Genomic DNA, 17,317 nt, shown 5'->3' on the forward strand with positions numbered 1-17,317 from the left:
TCATCCCTATGCAATATAAAAACTAAAAAACAAAGGAGGTATAAAATAAAATAATTAAAATAAAATAAATGAGAACCCATTGATCATCTTGACAATCAAAATACAGCTAATGACCTATCATTTGCTTGCTTTTCTTTTATTTTTTTCCTCCCTAATTTGGCCCACACGTAAAAAGTATTATTTTTGGCGCACCAAAAATTGAATTAAAATATTTCAACTTTATTCGATTTATTTATATAAATTAAATTAATGTAGTCTGAAAAATATAAAAATTAAAATAATTACACCAAGTACAAAATATTGTAAAAAAACAACATTATTTTTTTTAGAATAACTAAAATCTTTTATGAATAAAATAAAAATATTTAGATTTTAATGGTAATTTTTTTTAAAATAATTAAACAAAATCACAACCGAAATTGAGACATTTGCATCCGCAAAACTAAAATAAGAAAAATAATAAAATAAAACAAATCTAAAATTTTCCCCTTTAATATTCGCATTTATCTCTCTCACCTCTTCAATCCCGCTTACTCTCTCTCTAGACACACCCCTAAAAGGATAGAGAGAGAGGAGGCTCAAACCCTAGTTTTTCCCGCCGCCGTTATCTGCCATGGCCGCCGAGGCGAACCAGCTTCAGCATGCTCAGCTCGCGATGGTTCTCGGCCCTGATCCGTCGCCGTTCGAGACCCTGATCTCCTCTCTTATGTCGTCTTCCAACGAGCAACGCTCCTCCGCCGAGGCTCTCTTCAATCTCGCCAAGCAGACCGATCCCGATACCCTCGCCTTGAAGCTCGCTCACATTCTCCAGCTTTCTCCTTATCCCGAGGCTCGCGCCATGGCTGCTGTGCTCCTCCGCAAACTTTTGACCCGCGACGACGCGTACCTGTGGCCGCGACTCTCGCTGTCCACCCAGTCGTCGCTCAAATCTTCGATGCTGTCGTGTATTCAACGCGAGGACACGAAATCGATCTCGAAGAAGATTTGCGATACCGTGTCGGAGCTTGCCTCCGGGATCCTGCCGGAGAATGGGTGGCCGGAGTTGTTGCCGTTCGTTTTCCAGTGCGTGTCTTCGGATTCTTCGAAATTGCAGGAATCGGCGTTTTTGATATTGGCCCAGTTGTCGCAGTACGTTGGGGAGACTCTTACACCGCACATCAAGCATCTCCATGGCGTGTTTCTGCAGTGCCTGAGCTCCGACGTTGCTAGTCCCGACGTCAAAATCGCTGCTTTGAACGCCGTGATCAGTTTCATCCAGTGTCTGTCCAATTCAACGGAGCGAGACAGGTTCCAGGATGTTCTTCCGGCGATGATCAGGACGTTGACCCAGTCGTTGAACAACGGGAACGAAGCCACGGCTCAGGAGGCACTGGAGCTTCTCATCGAATTGGCGGGAACCGAGCCGCGATTCCTCAGACGACAACTTGTTGACGTCGTCGGTTCGATGCTTCAGATCGCGGAAGCAGATTCCCTCGAGGAAGGCACCCGCCATCTCGCGGTCGAGTTTTTGGTAACCCTTGCGGAGGCCCGTGAGCGTGCCCCAGGGATGGTCAGGAAGCTGCCGCAGTTCATCAGCAGGTTGTTTGCTGTACTCATGAAGATGCTTGAGGACATCGAGGATGATCCTGCTTGGCATAGTGCAGAGACCGAGGACGAAGATGCTGGTGAGACAAGCAACTATAGCATGGGTCAAGAGTGTCTTGATCGGTTGGCTATTTCATTGGGTGGGAATACCATTGTTCCTGTTGCGTATGAGCAGTTCTCTGCGTATTTAGCTTCCCCGGAATGGCAGAAACATCATGCTTCCTTGATTGCGCTTGCCCAGATTGCGGAAGGTTGTTCTAAGGTATGGTCCGCAGCAGCATCTATTAGTCTTTTCTGCGGTATACTAAATTCTTGAGTTCGTGATTGCTTGTTATTGCTGCGGAATTGGTTTTCTTGACTATGAACCAAACTCTCGTCTCTTGATCACTGATGAATGATGATGAACCATTTTTGTATGTTTGATTGAAATCGTTTTGTCCTTTTAGGATGTTAAAACACTAATGTATGTCATTCACTTCTTTGTTTCCTTGACTATATTCTTCAGTAGGGTATATGATTTGATTGGTTTCTTCAGTTTCTTTCGTAACTAATAGTATGGGCACGGCTTTTTGATGGGAATTTTTCCCCAAAATAATATATGTCTTGATGGTTCTTAATAAATATACCCAAATGCAGATAATGATAAAAAACCTGGAGCAAGTGGTGTCTATGGTTTTGAGTCAATTTCATAGTACTCATCCTCGAGTGAGGTGGGCAGCCATAAATGCAGTTGGGCAGTTGTCCACAGACTTGGGTCCAGATTTGCAAAATCAACATCATCAGAGAGTGCTCCCAGCTCTTGCTGCTGCTATGGATGATTTTCAGAATCCTCGAGTGCAGGTTAGACTTCCTTTTTCATTCCTGAAAATATATATATTCATACGCTTTCCGTAGTGGCCCTGGGATGACATTTTATATGCCATATATACTCCTGCAGGCTCATGCTGCTTCAGCCGTACTCAACTTCAGCGAGAACTGTACACCTGAAATATTGGTGCCATATTTAGATGGAATTGTGAGCAAGTTGCTTGTGCTTCTACAAGTAAGTTGACTGTGTTTGGTTTTTTAAAATTCAATTTAAAGAACAAAGAAAGATAACTTTTGCCAACTGAAGATGCCTATTCTCAAATTTTACATGTATCAATGTGCAGAATGGTAAGCAAATGGTGCAAGAAGGAGCTTTGACAGCTCTCGCCTCAGTTGCTGATTCATCGCAGGTATAACTGAAGAACATGTGACCTGGATATGGTCTCCGTTTATATTGAACTCTTAGTCTAAGACTCTAACACAATTTGCTTTCGTAGGAACATTTCCAAAAGTACTATGATGCCGTCATGCCTTATCTCAAGACCATTTTGATGAGTGCAACCGACAAGTCTAAACGCATGCTTCGTGCCAAGTCCATGGAATGCATCAGTCTTGTTGGAATGGCAGTTGGAAAGGACAAATTTAGGGACGATGCGAGACAGGTATGTCTTCATGCATGTAACTTCTTGTGGATCAATTCCCTTCTTTTTGTGAAGATTATATCCACAGCTTTATTCTCTTTTATCTGCTATAGATATCTTAACTTTATTGGAGAGCTTTTTACTTGATGGTTGCATGAAACTACTTCACATGTGCATTCCAGGTCATGGAAGTGCTTATGTCATTGCAAGGTTCTCAGATGGAGGCGGATGATCCGATAACAAGTTACATGTTACAGGTGTGTATTTATTACTGAAATGCTTGGTATATGTATATGCATTACCATCCATACTAATTGTTCCCTTGCTTGTGTTTACCTTACACCGTTACAGGCATGGGCCAGACTTTGCAAGTGTCTAGGACAAGATTTTCTCCCATATATGAGCGTTGTTATGCCTCCTCTACTTCAGTCAGCTCAACTTAAACCAGATGTAACAATTACATCTGCGGATTCAGAAGATGAAGCTGAGGATTCTGATGATGAAAGGTTTTCACTCTTATTTCATCTGATCGTTAGAGTGTCTTGGAAAATGCTTCTATAATACATTGGTCGTCCTTTTTGTCTTAAATACACTACAACTTTGTTAACTGCTTTGCTTTTGAATCTTAAAATGTGAAAAATTTGCTTCATTTGATCAGAATGGTATGATCTCTCTTAAACCAAGTTAATGTTGTTGGAGCTCCAGCCTGCATTGTATATCGATAATATATTACTGGGTTATCTAACCCGTATAGTATATGTGATTTGGCCATCTATGCATTTTATATTAACTGCATCTCTCGATGCAGCATGGAGACCATTATCCTTGGGGACAAAAGAATTGGGATCAAAACTAGTGTGCTGGAGGAAAAGGCCACCGCTTGCAACATGCTCTGTTGCTATGCTGATGAATTAAAAGAAGGTTTTTTTCCTTGGATTGATCAGGTTGGTTTGGTTGAATTACTTCTGAATTTTGTCTCTTTCTGGCGATATTGCCACGAGTGGTAGATTGAGTTTATATTGTTCAGGTTGCTCCCACACTGGTTCCTTTGCTTAAATTCTATTTCCATGAGGAAGTTAGGAGAGCAGCTGTCTCAGGTATGTCAGAAACATGTCTTTTTCCGATCTTCCAGTTTCCTGGATCATAGGAACACAACTTTCGAATGAATTGGGTCATTTATCTTCTTTTTTTTTCCTAGCGATGCCGGAGTTACTTCGTTCAGCAAAATTGGCAATAGAAAAAGGAATTTCTCAAGGTCGTGATTTCTCCTATCTAAAGCAACTCTCTGACTACATCATTCCAGCCATGTTGGAAGCTCTGCATAAAGTTAGTGTGGGGCTTTCCCTGTTTTCACACGTTTGCATTTTTTTCCCTGTACTTTGATCCCTTTTGTGTATATTTGGTGGTTCATGAGTCATGAGCAAATCTTTTGTAGGAACCTGACACTGAGATCACCGTGAGTATGCTGGAAGCACTTAATGAATGCTTGCAGGTAATATTTCTTATGTAGTTAACAAGTTCTGTCTGTTGTGTTTGGAGTCAATATATTTATCACTGGCCTTTAGATATTTGAAACTAGATCTTGTTGAAATGTAAAAGAATCTTTGTTCGGGCCCCACCCCATGATTGACATTCGTAAATGGATCAGCAACCAATGAACTCTTGATTGTAACACAGTATTGGGTGATTATTCGAGCTATATGTCCAACTTCACCTGTGATGTGTGTAGAGATCTACTGCTAATTGTAGACTCCAACTTAGTCTTGCATTTCCTTTCTTTCAAGAAGTTATCTTACACTACCCTACATTAGCTTCTTTATTATCTTACACTATCCATGTGGTTCCATGGTAATTAGAGGTCGTATATAATATGAATTGGCAACTGTTCCTTCTTTCTTACCTATTTTTTCACTGTTCTTATTCTTGGTAAACATTGAGCATCAGAAGAATGATATTTGTTGTTAATGGGCGTGGTTTCTTGTTTCCCTATCCAATGATTTTGTAATTTATTTGACAAACTGTTCTTTTTGTTTCAAGTTTTTCGGTGTTTCCAATTCTTAACTTTCTTGGAAATGCTGCTCTCACAACATTTTATTATTAATTCCAGATTTCTGGAAATATTCTGGATGAGGGGAAGATTAGATCCATTGTTGATGAGATAAAACAAGTTATGACAGCAAGCTCTAGCAGAAAACGAGAGAGAGGAGAGAGGGCTAATGCTGAAGATTTTGATGCTGAAGAGGGAGAGCTTGTTAAAGAGGAGAATGAGCAAGAAGAAGAAGTTTTTGATCAAGTTAGTTTTCTTTGGCTTCCCTTTCAGATTCAAGGTTGGGTTGATTTATAGTGTTTTCATTTTCTCTTACTTTTGATGTCTGCTTTCAGGTCGGTGAAATATTGGGAACACTTGTTAAGACATTTAAGGCCTCGTTTCTGCCTTACTTTGATGAGCTATCCTCTTATCTAACTCCCATGTGGGTAAGTAGCTATCCTCGTGGTATTTAATACTACTTGAGCCCAGGCGGAAGTGTTATATAGTCAGAAATCGTGTCCTTTTTTAAAAGAATTACGTAGTCGCCGTTGTTGCCTACTATGATAAATTGGAACGGAATCTTGTGAATCCCTTCCCTTCATGTCATGGAGCAATAACTGTCTACTTGTAAAGTCGATTGAATTAATAGCATAAGAGTATGGTGATGGAAAAGGAAAGTCAACATGTTGATTAATGCGTATATAATCTCAATTTCAGGTCAGTATTAGATAATAAAATGTGGCTGTAGGAATTACATTGTGATACAATCACATCTTATTTTGCTCGAGGGTTCTCTTTAAACTTGATTGATTATTTTTTGGATGTCAATCGTTGAATACAGGGAAGGGATAAAACAGCTGAAGAGAGAAGGATCGCTATATGCATCTTCGACGATGTTGCAGAACAATGTCGCGATGCTGCCCTTAAGTAAGCATATGCAAATCGCAATACTATTTGAACTCTTTTTTTTCTCTCTAAATTGTAGCTTTTAGCTATTAATTGTAATTATGACTCCTTTGTTATGCGTGTTTTTCAGATACTATGACACTTATCTTCCATTTGTATTAGAAGCTTGCAATGACGAGAGCCCCGATGTCAGACAGGTCCTGCTTTCGTACTCTGTTAAATCGGGTGCTTTTGTATTTCTTTCTTGTCGATTTTTCTCAAATGAACTCTCATTCGTTTAGGCTGCTGTTTACGGACTTGGTGTTTGTGCTGAGTTTGGCGGATCTGTATTTAAGCCCCTTGTTGGAGGTCAGTCTTATTCAATGGCAGTTTCAGGGCGTTGACACATATTGTACATTGATAACATGTGCTTTTGCTTTAACAGAAGCTCTGTCAAGATTAAATGTTGTGATACAGCAACCGAATGCTCGACAATCTGAAAATGCTATGGTGTATGATAATGCTGTTTCTGCTATGGGAAAGATCTGTCAATTTCACCGTGAATGTATTGATGCTACTCAGGTATATAGTTTTTGCATCGTCTTTTATCTTATTGATTTAATTAGTCTTTTGTGTTGAAGTTAAGAGCTTTACGTTATAGCTGTAGCTTACGAGGCTATTATATATGATTATATTTATTTTCTTTGTCAAACCTTTATCCTGTTCGTCTTGATAACATGTCACTTGTGGTTTTCTTAGGTAATTCCTGCTTGGTTGAATTGCCTGCCTTTAAGAAATGATGTCATCGAAGCCAAAATTGTTCATGAACAGCTCTGCTCGATGGTTGAAAGGTAGTGTTGCGTCGGTTCCATATTGGTTTACACTTCCTAGAATTTTTTTTAGTTCTTGTAAAAAACTTTAACTTGTCTTCGCAGGCAAGATGCGAATCTATTGGGTCCCAACAACCAGTTTCTTCCTAAAATCATCATGGTTTTTGCCGAGGTACGTAGAACTCGCATTTAAAGCGGCGCTTTTGTTCTTCCATCCCCACCAATGGCAGAAGATTGAAATATATTTACGCTTGTGTTACTCTTTCTATCTTTGAACAAGATTCATCAAAACTTGAATAGTGTGGTTTATAGTTTATATTTATTCCCCTAATCATGAGCTGTCGTCACAAGTATCCAACCTGTTCCACAGGTCTTACATAACGCATTTTAGCGTAACAGGACAAATTCATCGAAAATTCTTCATTTGTGGTGTTGCATTGCAGGTTCTAACGGGCAAAGATTTAGTTACGGAACAGACAGGTGTTCGGATGATAAACATGCTGAAGCAGCTCCAGCAGACTTTGCCACCGTCTGCATTGGCCTCGACTTTGTCATCGTTGCCGCCCCAGCAGCAGCTCGCGCTCCAATCCATGCTCTCCTCGTAACGATACAATTTTGGCGAAGCCTTTCCAGCTTTTTTTCGGGTAAAAACAAAACCACAATACAAAGCCCTCTGGTCACTGTTGTGTTTGATTCTTTCGTTCCGCATTCTTTACACCACAAAAGGTCGGATCTTCATCGTCTGTTTTCCAAACTTCACGATGTTTCCCAAAGCTTTTCGCTTTTGCCCCTCAATTCGTTTTGAGCGATGATGGTCATCGGTCAAGGTTGCAACAATAAGTGTTTTTTTCCGTCTTTGTTCTACATTTCTCTCGGGTCTTGTTTCTCATGTCATATGTAGAAAGTGTATATTAGGGGTTTGGAGATGATGGGTTGTTGCCAGCTTCGTCAGCCGGGAAGTTTTGCTGCAGATTTTTGTCGGTACAGAATATACGATGAAGAAGAAAGGGGAAGCAGAATGAAAGGAAGTGTTTTATTTATTTGGTTGGGTATTGCAGATGTGAACATTTTGGAGGATGGATTCTTTGTTTTGGTTATTGGTGTCTTAACCCTTTTTTTGTTGAAATTACTCAGTGATAATAAAGACAAAAAATTGTGTGGTGAAAAATTACTTGGATGTGGAAGTTTGGTCTTTGTATAATGGCATTATTACCAGGTCTGGGTACCGGTCGGATTTATATTTGTGTGGATGATGATGGGGGTTTAGTGGTGGGTTCGAGAATTTTGGGTGACCCTTTATCCGAACATTCTGGGTTGAATGAATGAATGTCTTGTTGTACTAATTTGATCCTCGTACCTCTGTCTGCGGATGATCAAATCCCTCTGTCAATTTTTCATTTCTGGTCAAAATGTTTGGAATTGGAACTTTAACCCGAGAGTGTGTATTTTACGTTATGAGATTTAAAATTAAAATTTCCATTTCCAGTTGCCCGACCAGAAACAAGAACAAGATTATCAATGATCATTACAGGTAAAGGAAAGTGATGATGACAAGCGAAGCAATCGGAAGGAACAATCATTTTTTTTTTTCAAAATCCGTCCTACATAATCCTACTACGTCTATCACCTTACAGATACAGATACGAGATTGACATTTTATTATCAACTTGCAAAAGACACCACGAGATTAAAGAACACTATTTGCAGATTCGTAAACAGCCAAATGGATATCATAGACAATTTCCAGAGCAAATTGTACAGGATTTCAAAGAACACATTGAAGCATTTAATCCAAAAAAAAGAAAGAAAAGAAAAAAAGATTCAAAAGCGTCTCAAAACGAAAGCTCACGTACTCCGTTTGTGTGAAGATATCAGTACTCTTCACCCTCGTCTTCATCGTCCCCGCCTTCAGCCCCGACTTCTTCGTAATCTTTCTCCAGGGCAGCGAGATCTTCCCGCGCCTCCGAGAATTCACCTTCCTCCATTCCCTCGCCCACGTACCAATGCACGAATGCTCTCTTGGCGTACATGAGATCGAACTTGTGATCAATCCGAGAAAACACCTCAGCCACTGCAGTGTTGTTGCTTATCATGCATACAGCTCTCTGCACCTTAGCAAGGTCACCTCCCGGGACGACGGTTGGAGGCTGGTAATTGATTCCGCACTTGAACCCAGTCGGGCACCTATGAAAAAAAAAACCCAGACAGAAGAACAGTTTAAAATACCGAAACAAATAACTAACTCACATGAAACGATCCATTTTCCATTACTTATTACATAATCGGTTGCGTCTTCTTACCAGTCAACAAACTGGACAGTCCTCTTTGTCTTGATGGTGCCAACGGCGGCGTTAACGTCTTTAGGGACGACGTCACCACGATACATCAAACAACAAGCCATGTATTTTCCATGCCTTGGATCACACTTGGCCATCATACTAGCCGGCTCAAACACGGCATTAGTGATTTCCGGGACTGATAACTGTTCGTGATATGCTTTCGCAGCCGAGATAACTGGCGCATAAGATGACAACATGAAATGGATACGTGGGTACGGGACAAGGTTGGTCTGGAACTCCGTAATATCCACATTGATGGCTCCGTCAAACCTCAACGATGTTGTCAAGGATGATATGATCTGAGATATCAACCTGTTCAAGTTTGTGTAGGTCGGCCTCTCGATATCAAGGGATCTCCGGCAAATATCATAGATGGCTTCATTATCCAAGAGGACAGCCACATCGGTGTGTTCAAGGAGGGAATGTGTCGACAGAACACTGTTGTAAGGCTCTACAACAGCTGTAGAGACCTGAGTTCAAAAGGCAGAGCATTACTAACAAGACACAAATTAAGACATTACTGACAAAAACTAGAAACTCCAAGTAATAAACAACTAAACATTTAGCCGGATTCATCCTAAAACCATGCCTTTAAGGATAACAATAAGAAAGGAAACAATAACAGTAATGCTTATTGACCACAATTACCTGAGGAGAAGGATAGATTGTGAATCCGAGTTTTGACTTCTTTCCATAGTCCACAGACAAGCGTTCCAACAGCAAAGACCCCAACCCAGAACCAGTTCCACCGCCAACAGCATTGAACACAAGAAACCCTTGTAAGCCGGTACAGTTATCGGCTAGCTTTCTCACACGGTCAAGGCAAAGGTCAACAATTTCCTTCCCAACTGCACAACAACATGAACCATTAAAACCCGTAATGCTGAAGTGTTACAACTACATCTCATACCAGAGCTGACATGCCCTTCTTACCGGTATAATGCCCTCTTGCAAAGTTGTTTGCAGCATCTTCTTTCCCTGAAATAAGCTGCTCTGGGTGGAAAAGTTGTCGGTACGCTCCAGTCCTGACTTCATCGATGACAGTTGGCTCGAGGTCAACGAAAACTGCCCTTGGAACATGTTTGCCAGCTCCGGTCTCGCTGAAGAATGTGTTGAAAGCATCGTGCGCAACACCCACTGAAGTGTCACTGGTAAGAGACAAAACTAGTTCTTCAGCCTTGACAGGACAAATGCCTCATTTTGACAGCACACATCAAAGAGATGATTTTAATAATCCGTAATAACGAAGTTCATCTGATGCAAATGGATTCAAAAGAATATCAAGTGAAATGCGTGCAAATGAAACAATCAGATTTCACAGAATCCAACAAATGCTTGAAAGAATTTAACACTCAGAAGGGTCCGACACGAAAAATGCTAGCAGTGGGCTTACACAAGATTTTCTATTTTGTGCTCTAAACAAGAGGGAGAGAGAGAGAGAGTTGCGATTTGAATTCATTCAACAGAGTGGAGCAAACAAGGAATACCGACATCCCCAAAGCAAAACAAAGAATTCCAAAGTTCTAGGCGAAAAGAAACCGAAGAAACACGGTTCCTTCAGACCAAAACACACGAGAGTACCTAAATCATGGTGGAAATGAAGGCAATAAGAGAAACACAAAAAATCAAACAACAAATGATTCGTCCCCAATTCGTAAATCAACATGAAACCCAGTGTAACCGACACCAAATTCTATCGAACAAACACACATATACCAGTCCCTGTACATACAAAAGCTCAAAGAGACACCGATTCATACCTGGGCATCATTCCATCGGGCTGAATTCCATGTTCGAGACAGTAAAGCTCCCAACATGAATTTCCGACCTGAATACCGGCTTGTCCGATATGAATGCTTATGATCTCCCTCATCTTCTCTCGAGAACCCTAAATCCCCTCTTCTCCGTGAAAGAAACCCTAGTTCGATCTTCTTCCTCCTCTCACAAGAACTGTTACACCGATCGAGGTCGAAGATCGGAAAATGAGATCTCTTTCTTTTCTTTTCTTTTTTTTTTCAAGGCGAGGAGAAGATATTTTTGTTTATTTTTGGAGGAAAAGGAATATTTATGAAGAGGATTTGATAATTTTTAGGTATCCGCCAAATCGGTGACAGCCTTGCTTTGGGTCCCACGGATTTGCTTTTTTCGCCTGTCGCAGAATAAATTACTGTATTACCCCTTCGATGTTTGGTTTGGTTCATTTTAGTTTTCGGTACGGTATCCAGATGCTTGTTTTTGTTTATTTCTCCGTTGTTGGTCTGTCTATTTCCATATTTATTTAATTATAACGAATTTATATTCGTACTATGAGGGGGGAAATTTCCATTTTAATCCCTTTATTTTTAGATTTCTTACAAAAAAATATATGTTTTCTTTTTGTTTTTCCCTAGTTGAGTCTATTTATTAAATAAAATAAAATAATGGTCATATTATCTTTTTATATTCTAAATGTGGAATTTTTGTTTTGTCCAAAAGTAATTACGATTCAATAGGAGGGTTGTGTGTTTTCATCCAAGCAAGTACTTGAATATCTTTTTTTGAGATGAATTCATAAAATTCCATTGGAATATTTGGTTTTATATATAACATCAAACCAAATCCAACAAAAATATCAAACAATTATATTTTATCCGAATTTGATCTAAATTATAAAGGAATAAGTTCTTCAAACCCAAATTTATTGTATACGTACCGTATTTAAAACTGAAAATAAAAATATCTCGAAAAATTTAATGAAAATACAAATAAATGTTATTTAATTTTTTTAATAAAAATATATCGCCAATTGAATCTAATAAAATTCGAACCAAAACGATAATTGATATTAAAATAAAATGGATATAATTATTTAGATAAACCAAAATATAAATAAAATCCTAAACACACACCCTGTATCCATTATAAGAAATATCTAGCACTAAAGTTTTGTTTTTTCCTCCGCAATGTGGGGAGAGAAGAAAAAAAACAAATACCGGACTAACCGGTTCAAAAAGGGCATCATTAACCGGTTCGGGTCGGTTTGAAACCCGACCGAGTCAATATCGTAATTTCGACAACCCGTTAGGGGTAATTTCGGAAACATAAAATTATGGACCCCAAGCGCTGAGACAGGTCGATTCGACACGAGAGTGAGCTGTGCCGTTCTGTGGACTGCACACATTCACATGCCATACATGATACAATAATTACACATTTCTTTAATCGACGTATAAATGATTAAAAAAATTACGTGGGGAACATATTATTTCAATTTTTTTATTACCAAATAATAAAAAATAATTTACTAATAATTAGATTCTTCATTAACATAATCGAATAACATTTGTCTTTTTATAAGATCCGGAAAACATAAGATCCGCCAAGTAGTTAGTTTAGTTGACAAAGCGACGCTATTTTTGCACTAATCTGATGTTTTTAGGGTTTCCTATTTTCGAAAATGAAAATGGAATTTGTGTCAATTACAATTTACTTTATGAAAATTAATATGGAAAACCTTCCAAATAACTACTTAAGTGCTAATCAAATTTAAAATATCGATCGCATTATAACGATCACTCGTTTTTGTATGAAAATTTAAAATATTTATCCGGACTTCTATACAATCATTGTTTGATAGTTGTAGTTTTTTATTCGACACCAGCATTATATTATCTCGTAAGAAACAAAATAAAATTAAATGTGAATCTAAAATATTGGGAAAAATAATTATATAAGAAATAATTTAATATGTTAGGGTAAACCGTTCGGTTTAACTTGTCCAAATTAAATCTTTATAAATTTTAATTAATTTGGACTTAAGAGTATATTTATAAATTAAAATTTGTAATACTGCAAGTGCATGTCGATGAATCATCTAGCATTCGTTAATCTTTTTCGGATTGATTAATGTTTTTTTGAAATAGAGACACCAAAAAGAGAGAGAATGACAATACGGATAAATAATGTTTCTTTTTATATAATTATCGAATTCTAAATTTTTTTATAAGGAGATAAAAGAAAGCTTTTTTTTAAACATAACATTTTCATCATTCGGTAATGATTTAGAATGAGATATTTGAGTTTATTTATTATTATAATAATTAGAAATTTTTTTATGTTAATTACATATTAGCATAAAATTTCCAAAAATTATATCCAATAGAATATAGGAACGAATACGGACCATTGCTATTGGGCTGGAGATTGTAACGATGGGTTCAAACTCAAAGCCCAATCTAAAAATGGGCCCTACGGATGTTTGGTTTCGTTTCGACCATAGGGACTTGTAGTGTAATAACCCAATATATTAGGGGTATAAATGTAATTTCAGGCTAACAAGGCATTGCCTTGCTTTGCTTGCTCGTTTAGCAAAAGTTGGGCCCCTTACTTCCTCGTTTGGCGGGCAATATTAATTGAAATATTTAATTATATGTTCATTGACCATCTTATCCTTTTCGCCTATAAATGTTTTTTTTGTTTGATTACAATTTTAACTTAAATTTTATGTAATAATTACGAGTTTGATATATTTTGGTTTTATTTTTTTTATATTTGTATGATTTTTTATAATCGTATATAATTATTTCTATGTAATATATCAAAGAAAAGATTGAACTTTAAAGACATATTCATTTTAATTCACATAATTTGATTTATTTAAAACATGTATCCCTGATTATATATCAATCTCTCGTAAACAAGAGGATAACTAAAAAAATTATTGAGAAAAAAAAATGAAAAAGCTAGGAATTAAGTCGAGTCGAATCAAGGGTAGAATTGTCAATTACAAAAAATACATCACATGTTGATGTGGTGCAACTAGATGCAATATTAAAATACTGAGAATATTAAAAAAAATACCTTAAAAGAAACCCAAAAAAAAAAGAATATGATAATGAAATGAATGGGAAATGCGTGTCAATCGTATTCCACGGAAGATAGAAATTAATAAAAAAAAAAATTAATGGGAAAACAATCACCAAATTTTATCCATCAAATGAAAAAAAAAAAAGTTTTCACACCTAAATAAGAAAAAAGAAAAAATACTTTTTGTGAAAAAAACATATAATTGGAAAATATTAAGAGAGAACAAAAATAAGGGCTTGGTTGGTTGTGGTGCCGTTTCATGTTCATTCAGCTTTCCATTGTAGTAATATATAAAACCCCCCCGAACCATTTCTTCCTTTCGCCTTCTCGAGCTGTTCTCTCTCTCTCTCTCTCTCTCTGTGCGGAATCTCTTCTAGACTTCTTCTGTTGTGTGTTCGAATCCGTTAGGAAAGAGATGGCAGAGGAGAAGAAGGCTAAACCGAGCGGTGCCTGGACCACCGTCAAGCCCTTCGTCAATGGAGGCGCCTCCGGTATGCTCGCCACATGCGTCATCCAACCCATCGATATGATCAAGGTATGTGTTTCACTCGTGTACGTGTATGTATCGGTGTCTGTGTGTAATCACTCGTGTGTGCGTACGTGTGGATTTTGGTTGTTGATCTGATGCTTTTGGTGTGCTCTCGATTCGTGGAATTTGTGATGTGCTCCCAGATCTGGGCTTTGGTTAAATTTGAATTTTGCCTCGGCTCGAATTTATGTACATTTGTTTGTGTTTGTGACTGTATCCATGATTTGTTCGCCGGTGTGTAATTATATCCGTGAACTGTTACTTTTGATCTGTTTTCTTAGTGCTGGAAATTCAGTGTTTAGGTGAAAATGTTTTACTCAGATCTGATTTTTTTTGTTAACATTAAGTGCATATGCACATCTGATTGTACACTCGTGCACATGTGCATTGATCCGTGGTGCATATATGGACTTGTGAGCAGTGCTAGAGATTTGGTTTTCAAGCGTTAGGGTTCATATGATTTGATTCAAATGTACTGAAAGGTATGTTTTTTAATGGTGTAGGTGAGGATTCAGCTGGGCCAGGGATCTGCAGCCTCTGTGACCAAGACCATGTTGAAGAATGAGGGATTTGGTGCCTTTTACAAGGTTGGGATCTGTAATTTTTTTTTAAAAAAATTATTTGTTCTCCTTGATATGTTTTTCTGGGAATGGATTTAATTATCTTAGAAATGCAAGTTCTAAAAGGCAGAAAATGGATCATTTTCTGGGTTGGGTGGCTTTTCTTGAGATTCAGGCATCAAGGGTTCATGTGGTTGATCTATTTTTTCGTTGGGATACGGTTCTTTGTTCACGGGATTTAATTGACATCTAGATACCCTTTTCGTTTATTCTGCCAATTTTTACATTGGTTTCACTCATATAGTCATGTCTTATGACGATGTTTGAAGAGCTTATTTATGCCGAATTTTTGCAATAGGGGTTGTCTGCTGGTTTACTCAGGCAAGCAACTTACACCACTGCCCGTCTCGGATCATTCAAGTAAGTCACCATTGGTGGGTTTTATGCTATGCCCATTCTCCGTCGTTAATACTCTTTAGTTTCAGCTTTATCTAGTGAGAAATCCTACTCTCTTGTCTTGTGTATTCATAGAAGTACCGTTATGATTTAGGATGTTGACGGCAAAAGCAAGCGAGGCTAATGAAGGGAAGCCCCTACCTCTATATCAGAAGGCTTTGTGTGGTCTGACTGCCGGAGCCATTGGTGCTTGTGTTGGAAGCCCAGCAGATTTAGCACTTATCAGAATGCAAGCTGATGCTACGTTGCCCCTAGCTCAGCGTAGGAATTACACAAACGCCTTCCATGCCCTTTCCCGTATAGTTGCTGATGAAGGAGTTTTAGCACTTTGGAAAGGTTGTGGTCCTACCATGGTTAGGGCCATGGCTTTGAACATGGGAATGCTTGCTTCTTATGATCAGAGTGCCGAGTACTTCAGAGATTCCCTCAATTTCGGGGAAACATCTACTGTGGTTGGTAAGTTACACTCTAGTCCAAAGGTTTTATTATGTTTATCTGTTTTAGTTGTTTTCGGATGTTATTGTTCTTAGGAGATGTTTTCTGTGAAAACAGAACTGTGACCTAAATACATGTAGAGAACTTCTTTTGGTTTAGGTTGATGGAAAATAAGCACTCTTTATTAACATGTGATGATACTTTTGATTGCTAGATCATAAAATACAATGTAGATACCGTTGGAACTTTAAGTACCCTTTTCTTTGTTCCAAAGGGTGTTTGTGTTGCGATAATATGATCGTGCTTCTTGTCTGGTCCTCTCTCCTACATAAACTTTCAGCCTTTGGAATGTAACACAGGGGTCTTGTAGTTGATGGCATGAGAAAGCATTTTAGCGTATTGCCCCAAAGCCTTCATTTTTCTGGCATCTGCTATTTGTATCTTTCTATATTGTTTGACCATGCTATATGTGCAGCTTTCTTGGATCCATTATTTAGGACTATATTTCTGCTCTTTGCCATTTAAACACTTCTTTCTCCAAATTATAAGACGAATTCATTCAGATAGTGTCTCAACCATTCTACAATCTGTGTTGCGGTTCTTGAATATCTGCTAGCTTAAACCTTATCTGGGAATTGAATCCGATGATTTCGATCTTTTTTCACTGATATTGGTACAACTTTGAGTGAAAACTTCGTAACGCTTTCTATGCCGACATCTCTATGCTTAATCTGATCAATGCTGGTTGTCTGAACTTATATTTTTGTTTACTGATTGTTGCAGGAGCAAGTGCTGTTTCGGGGTTCTTTGCCTCAGCTTGCAGTTTACCTTTCGACTATGTCAAAACCCAGATTCAGAAAATGCAACCCGATGCCCAGGGAAGATATCCCTACACCGGATCTCTCGACTGCGCCATGAAGACCCTAAAATCGGGCGGACCTCTGAAATTCTACACGGGTTTCCCGGTGTACTGCGTTAGGATCGCTCCTCACGTCATGGTAAAAACTCCTTCCCCTTTGTCACCGTTTCTCGGGTTTCACGATATGTTTCTGAAATCTTTTCCGGGTTTTTTTGGGCAGATGACATGGATCTTCCTTAACCAGATCCAGAAACTGGAAAAGAAGGTTGGTTTGTGATGTTCTTTGAGCACTACCAAAGCTCTCCATCGGGGAAAGAAAGGGAAGGTAAGCGAATAAGATAAAGCAGCAGCGGCAAGACTGGTGACACATTTTTGGCTATGATTTTTTTTTCTTCTGCATTTTGATTTGATATAATAATATAACACTACTGTTATTATTATAAATCTCACGAAAAAGCCGTGATGCACATCGGCTCTTTCCATTCACTTATCAAAATTTTGTCTTTTTTTAGATTCAG

At 38.4% G+C, this 17,317-nt stretch overlaps 3 protein-coding genes across 5 annotated transcripts; 2 read left to right on the forward strand and 1 right to left on the reverse strand.

The window, feature by feature from the left end:
* Window positions 1-524: 524 nt before the first annotated feature.
* On the forward strand, window positions 525-8,014 carry LOC104811074 (importin-5-like). Of its 2 annotated transcripts, XM_010537630.2 has the most exons (21): window positions 614-1,846; window positions 2,221-2,424; window positions 2,522-2,626; window positions 2,736-2,801; window positions 2,889-3,053; window positions 3,215-3,289; window positions 3,384-3,538; window positions 3,841-3,976; window positions 4,060-4,129; window positions 4,231-4,358; window positions 4,468-4,524; window positions 5,140-5,325; window positions 5,415-5,507; window positions 5,903-5,988; window positions 6,098-6,164; window positions 6,249-6,315; window positions 6,392-6,528; window positions 6,706-6,797; window positions 6,882-6,948; window positions 7,220-7,420; window positions 7,692-8,014. In XM_010537630.2, the coding sequence occupies exons 1-20, from the start codon at window positions 614-616 to the stop codon at window positions 7,379-7,381; spliced, it is 3,351 nt and encodes a 1,116-aa protein (XP_010535932.1). In that variant the 3' UTR covers window positions 7,382-7,420; window positions 7,692-8,014. The 2 variants fall into 2 exon arrangements, with proteins under 2 accessions (XP_010535931.1, XP_010535932.1); XM_010537629.1 differs by having other exon boundaries at window positions 525-1,846; window positions 7,220-8,014.
* A 403-nt stretch (window positions 8,015-8,417) lies between these two features.
* On the reverse strand, window positions 8,418-11,160 carry LOC104811075 (tubulin alpha-3 chain-like). 2 transcript variants are annotated; one of them, XM_010537633.1, is made up of 6 exons: window positions 10,876-11,160; window positions 10,049-10,263; window positions 9,764-9,963; window positions 9,077-9,585; window positions 8,838-8,960; window positions 8,418-8,755 (listed from the first exon to the last, which is right to left on the reverse strand). In XM_010537633.1, exons 1-6 carry the CDS (start codon window positions 10,986-10,988, stop codon window positions 8,563-8,565), a joined length of 1,353 nt encoding a protein of 450 aa, XP_010535935.1. In that variant the 5' UTR covers window positions 10,989-11,160; the 3' UTR covers window positions 8,418-8,562. The 2 variants fall into 2 exon arrangements, with proteins under 2 accessions (XP_010535935.1, XP_010535933.1); XM_010537631.1 differs by having other exon boundaries at window positions 8,418-8,960; window positions 10,876-11,156.
* Window positions 11,161-14,245: 3,085 nt separating this feature from the next.
* LOC104811077 (mitochondrial dicarboxylate/tricarboxylate transporter DTC) lies at window positions 14,246-17,310 on the forward strand. Its single transcript, XM_010537635.1, has 6 exons — window positions 14,246-14,495; window positions 14,993-15,076; window positions 15,408-15,469; window positions 15,600-15,961; window positions 16,724-16,938; window positions 17,020-17,310. The coding sequence occupies exons 1-6, from the start codon at window positions 14,376-14,378 to the stop codon at window positions 17,074-17,076; spliced, it is 900 nt and encodes a 299-aa protein (XP_010535937.1). The 5' UTR covers window positions 14,246-14,375; the 3' UTR covers window positions 17,077-17,310.
* The last annotated feature ends 7 nt before the right edge of the window (window positions 17,311-17,317 follow it).

This window comes from Tarenaya hassleriana, unplaced genomic scaffold, assembly GCF_000463585.1.
Source record: "Tarenaya hassleriana unplaced genomic scaffold, ASM46358v1 Cleome19, whole genome shotgun sequence".
NCBI classification, from domain to species: domain Eukaryota; kingdom Viridiplantae; phylum Streptophyta; class Magnoliopsida; order Brassicales; family Cleomaceae; genus Tarenaya; species Tarenaya hassleriana.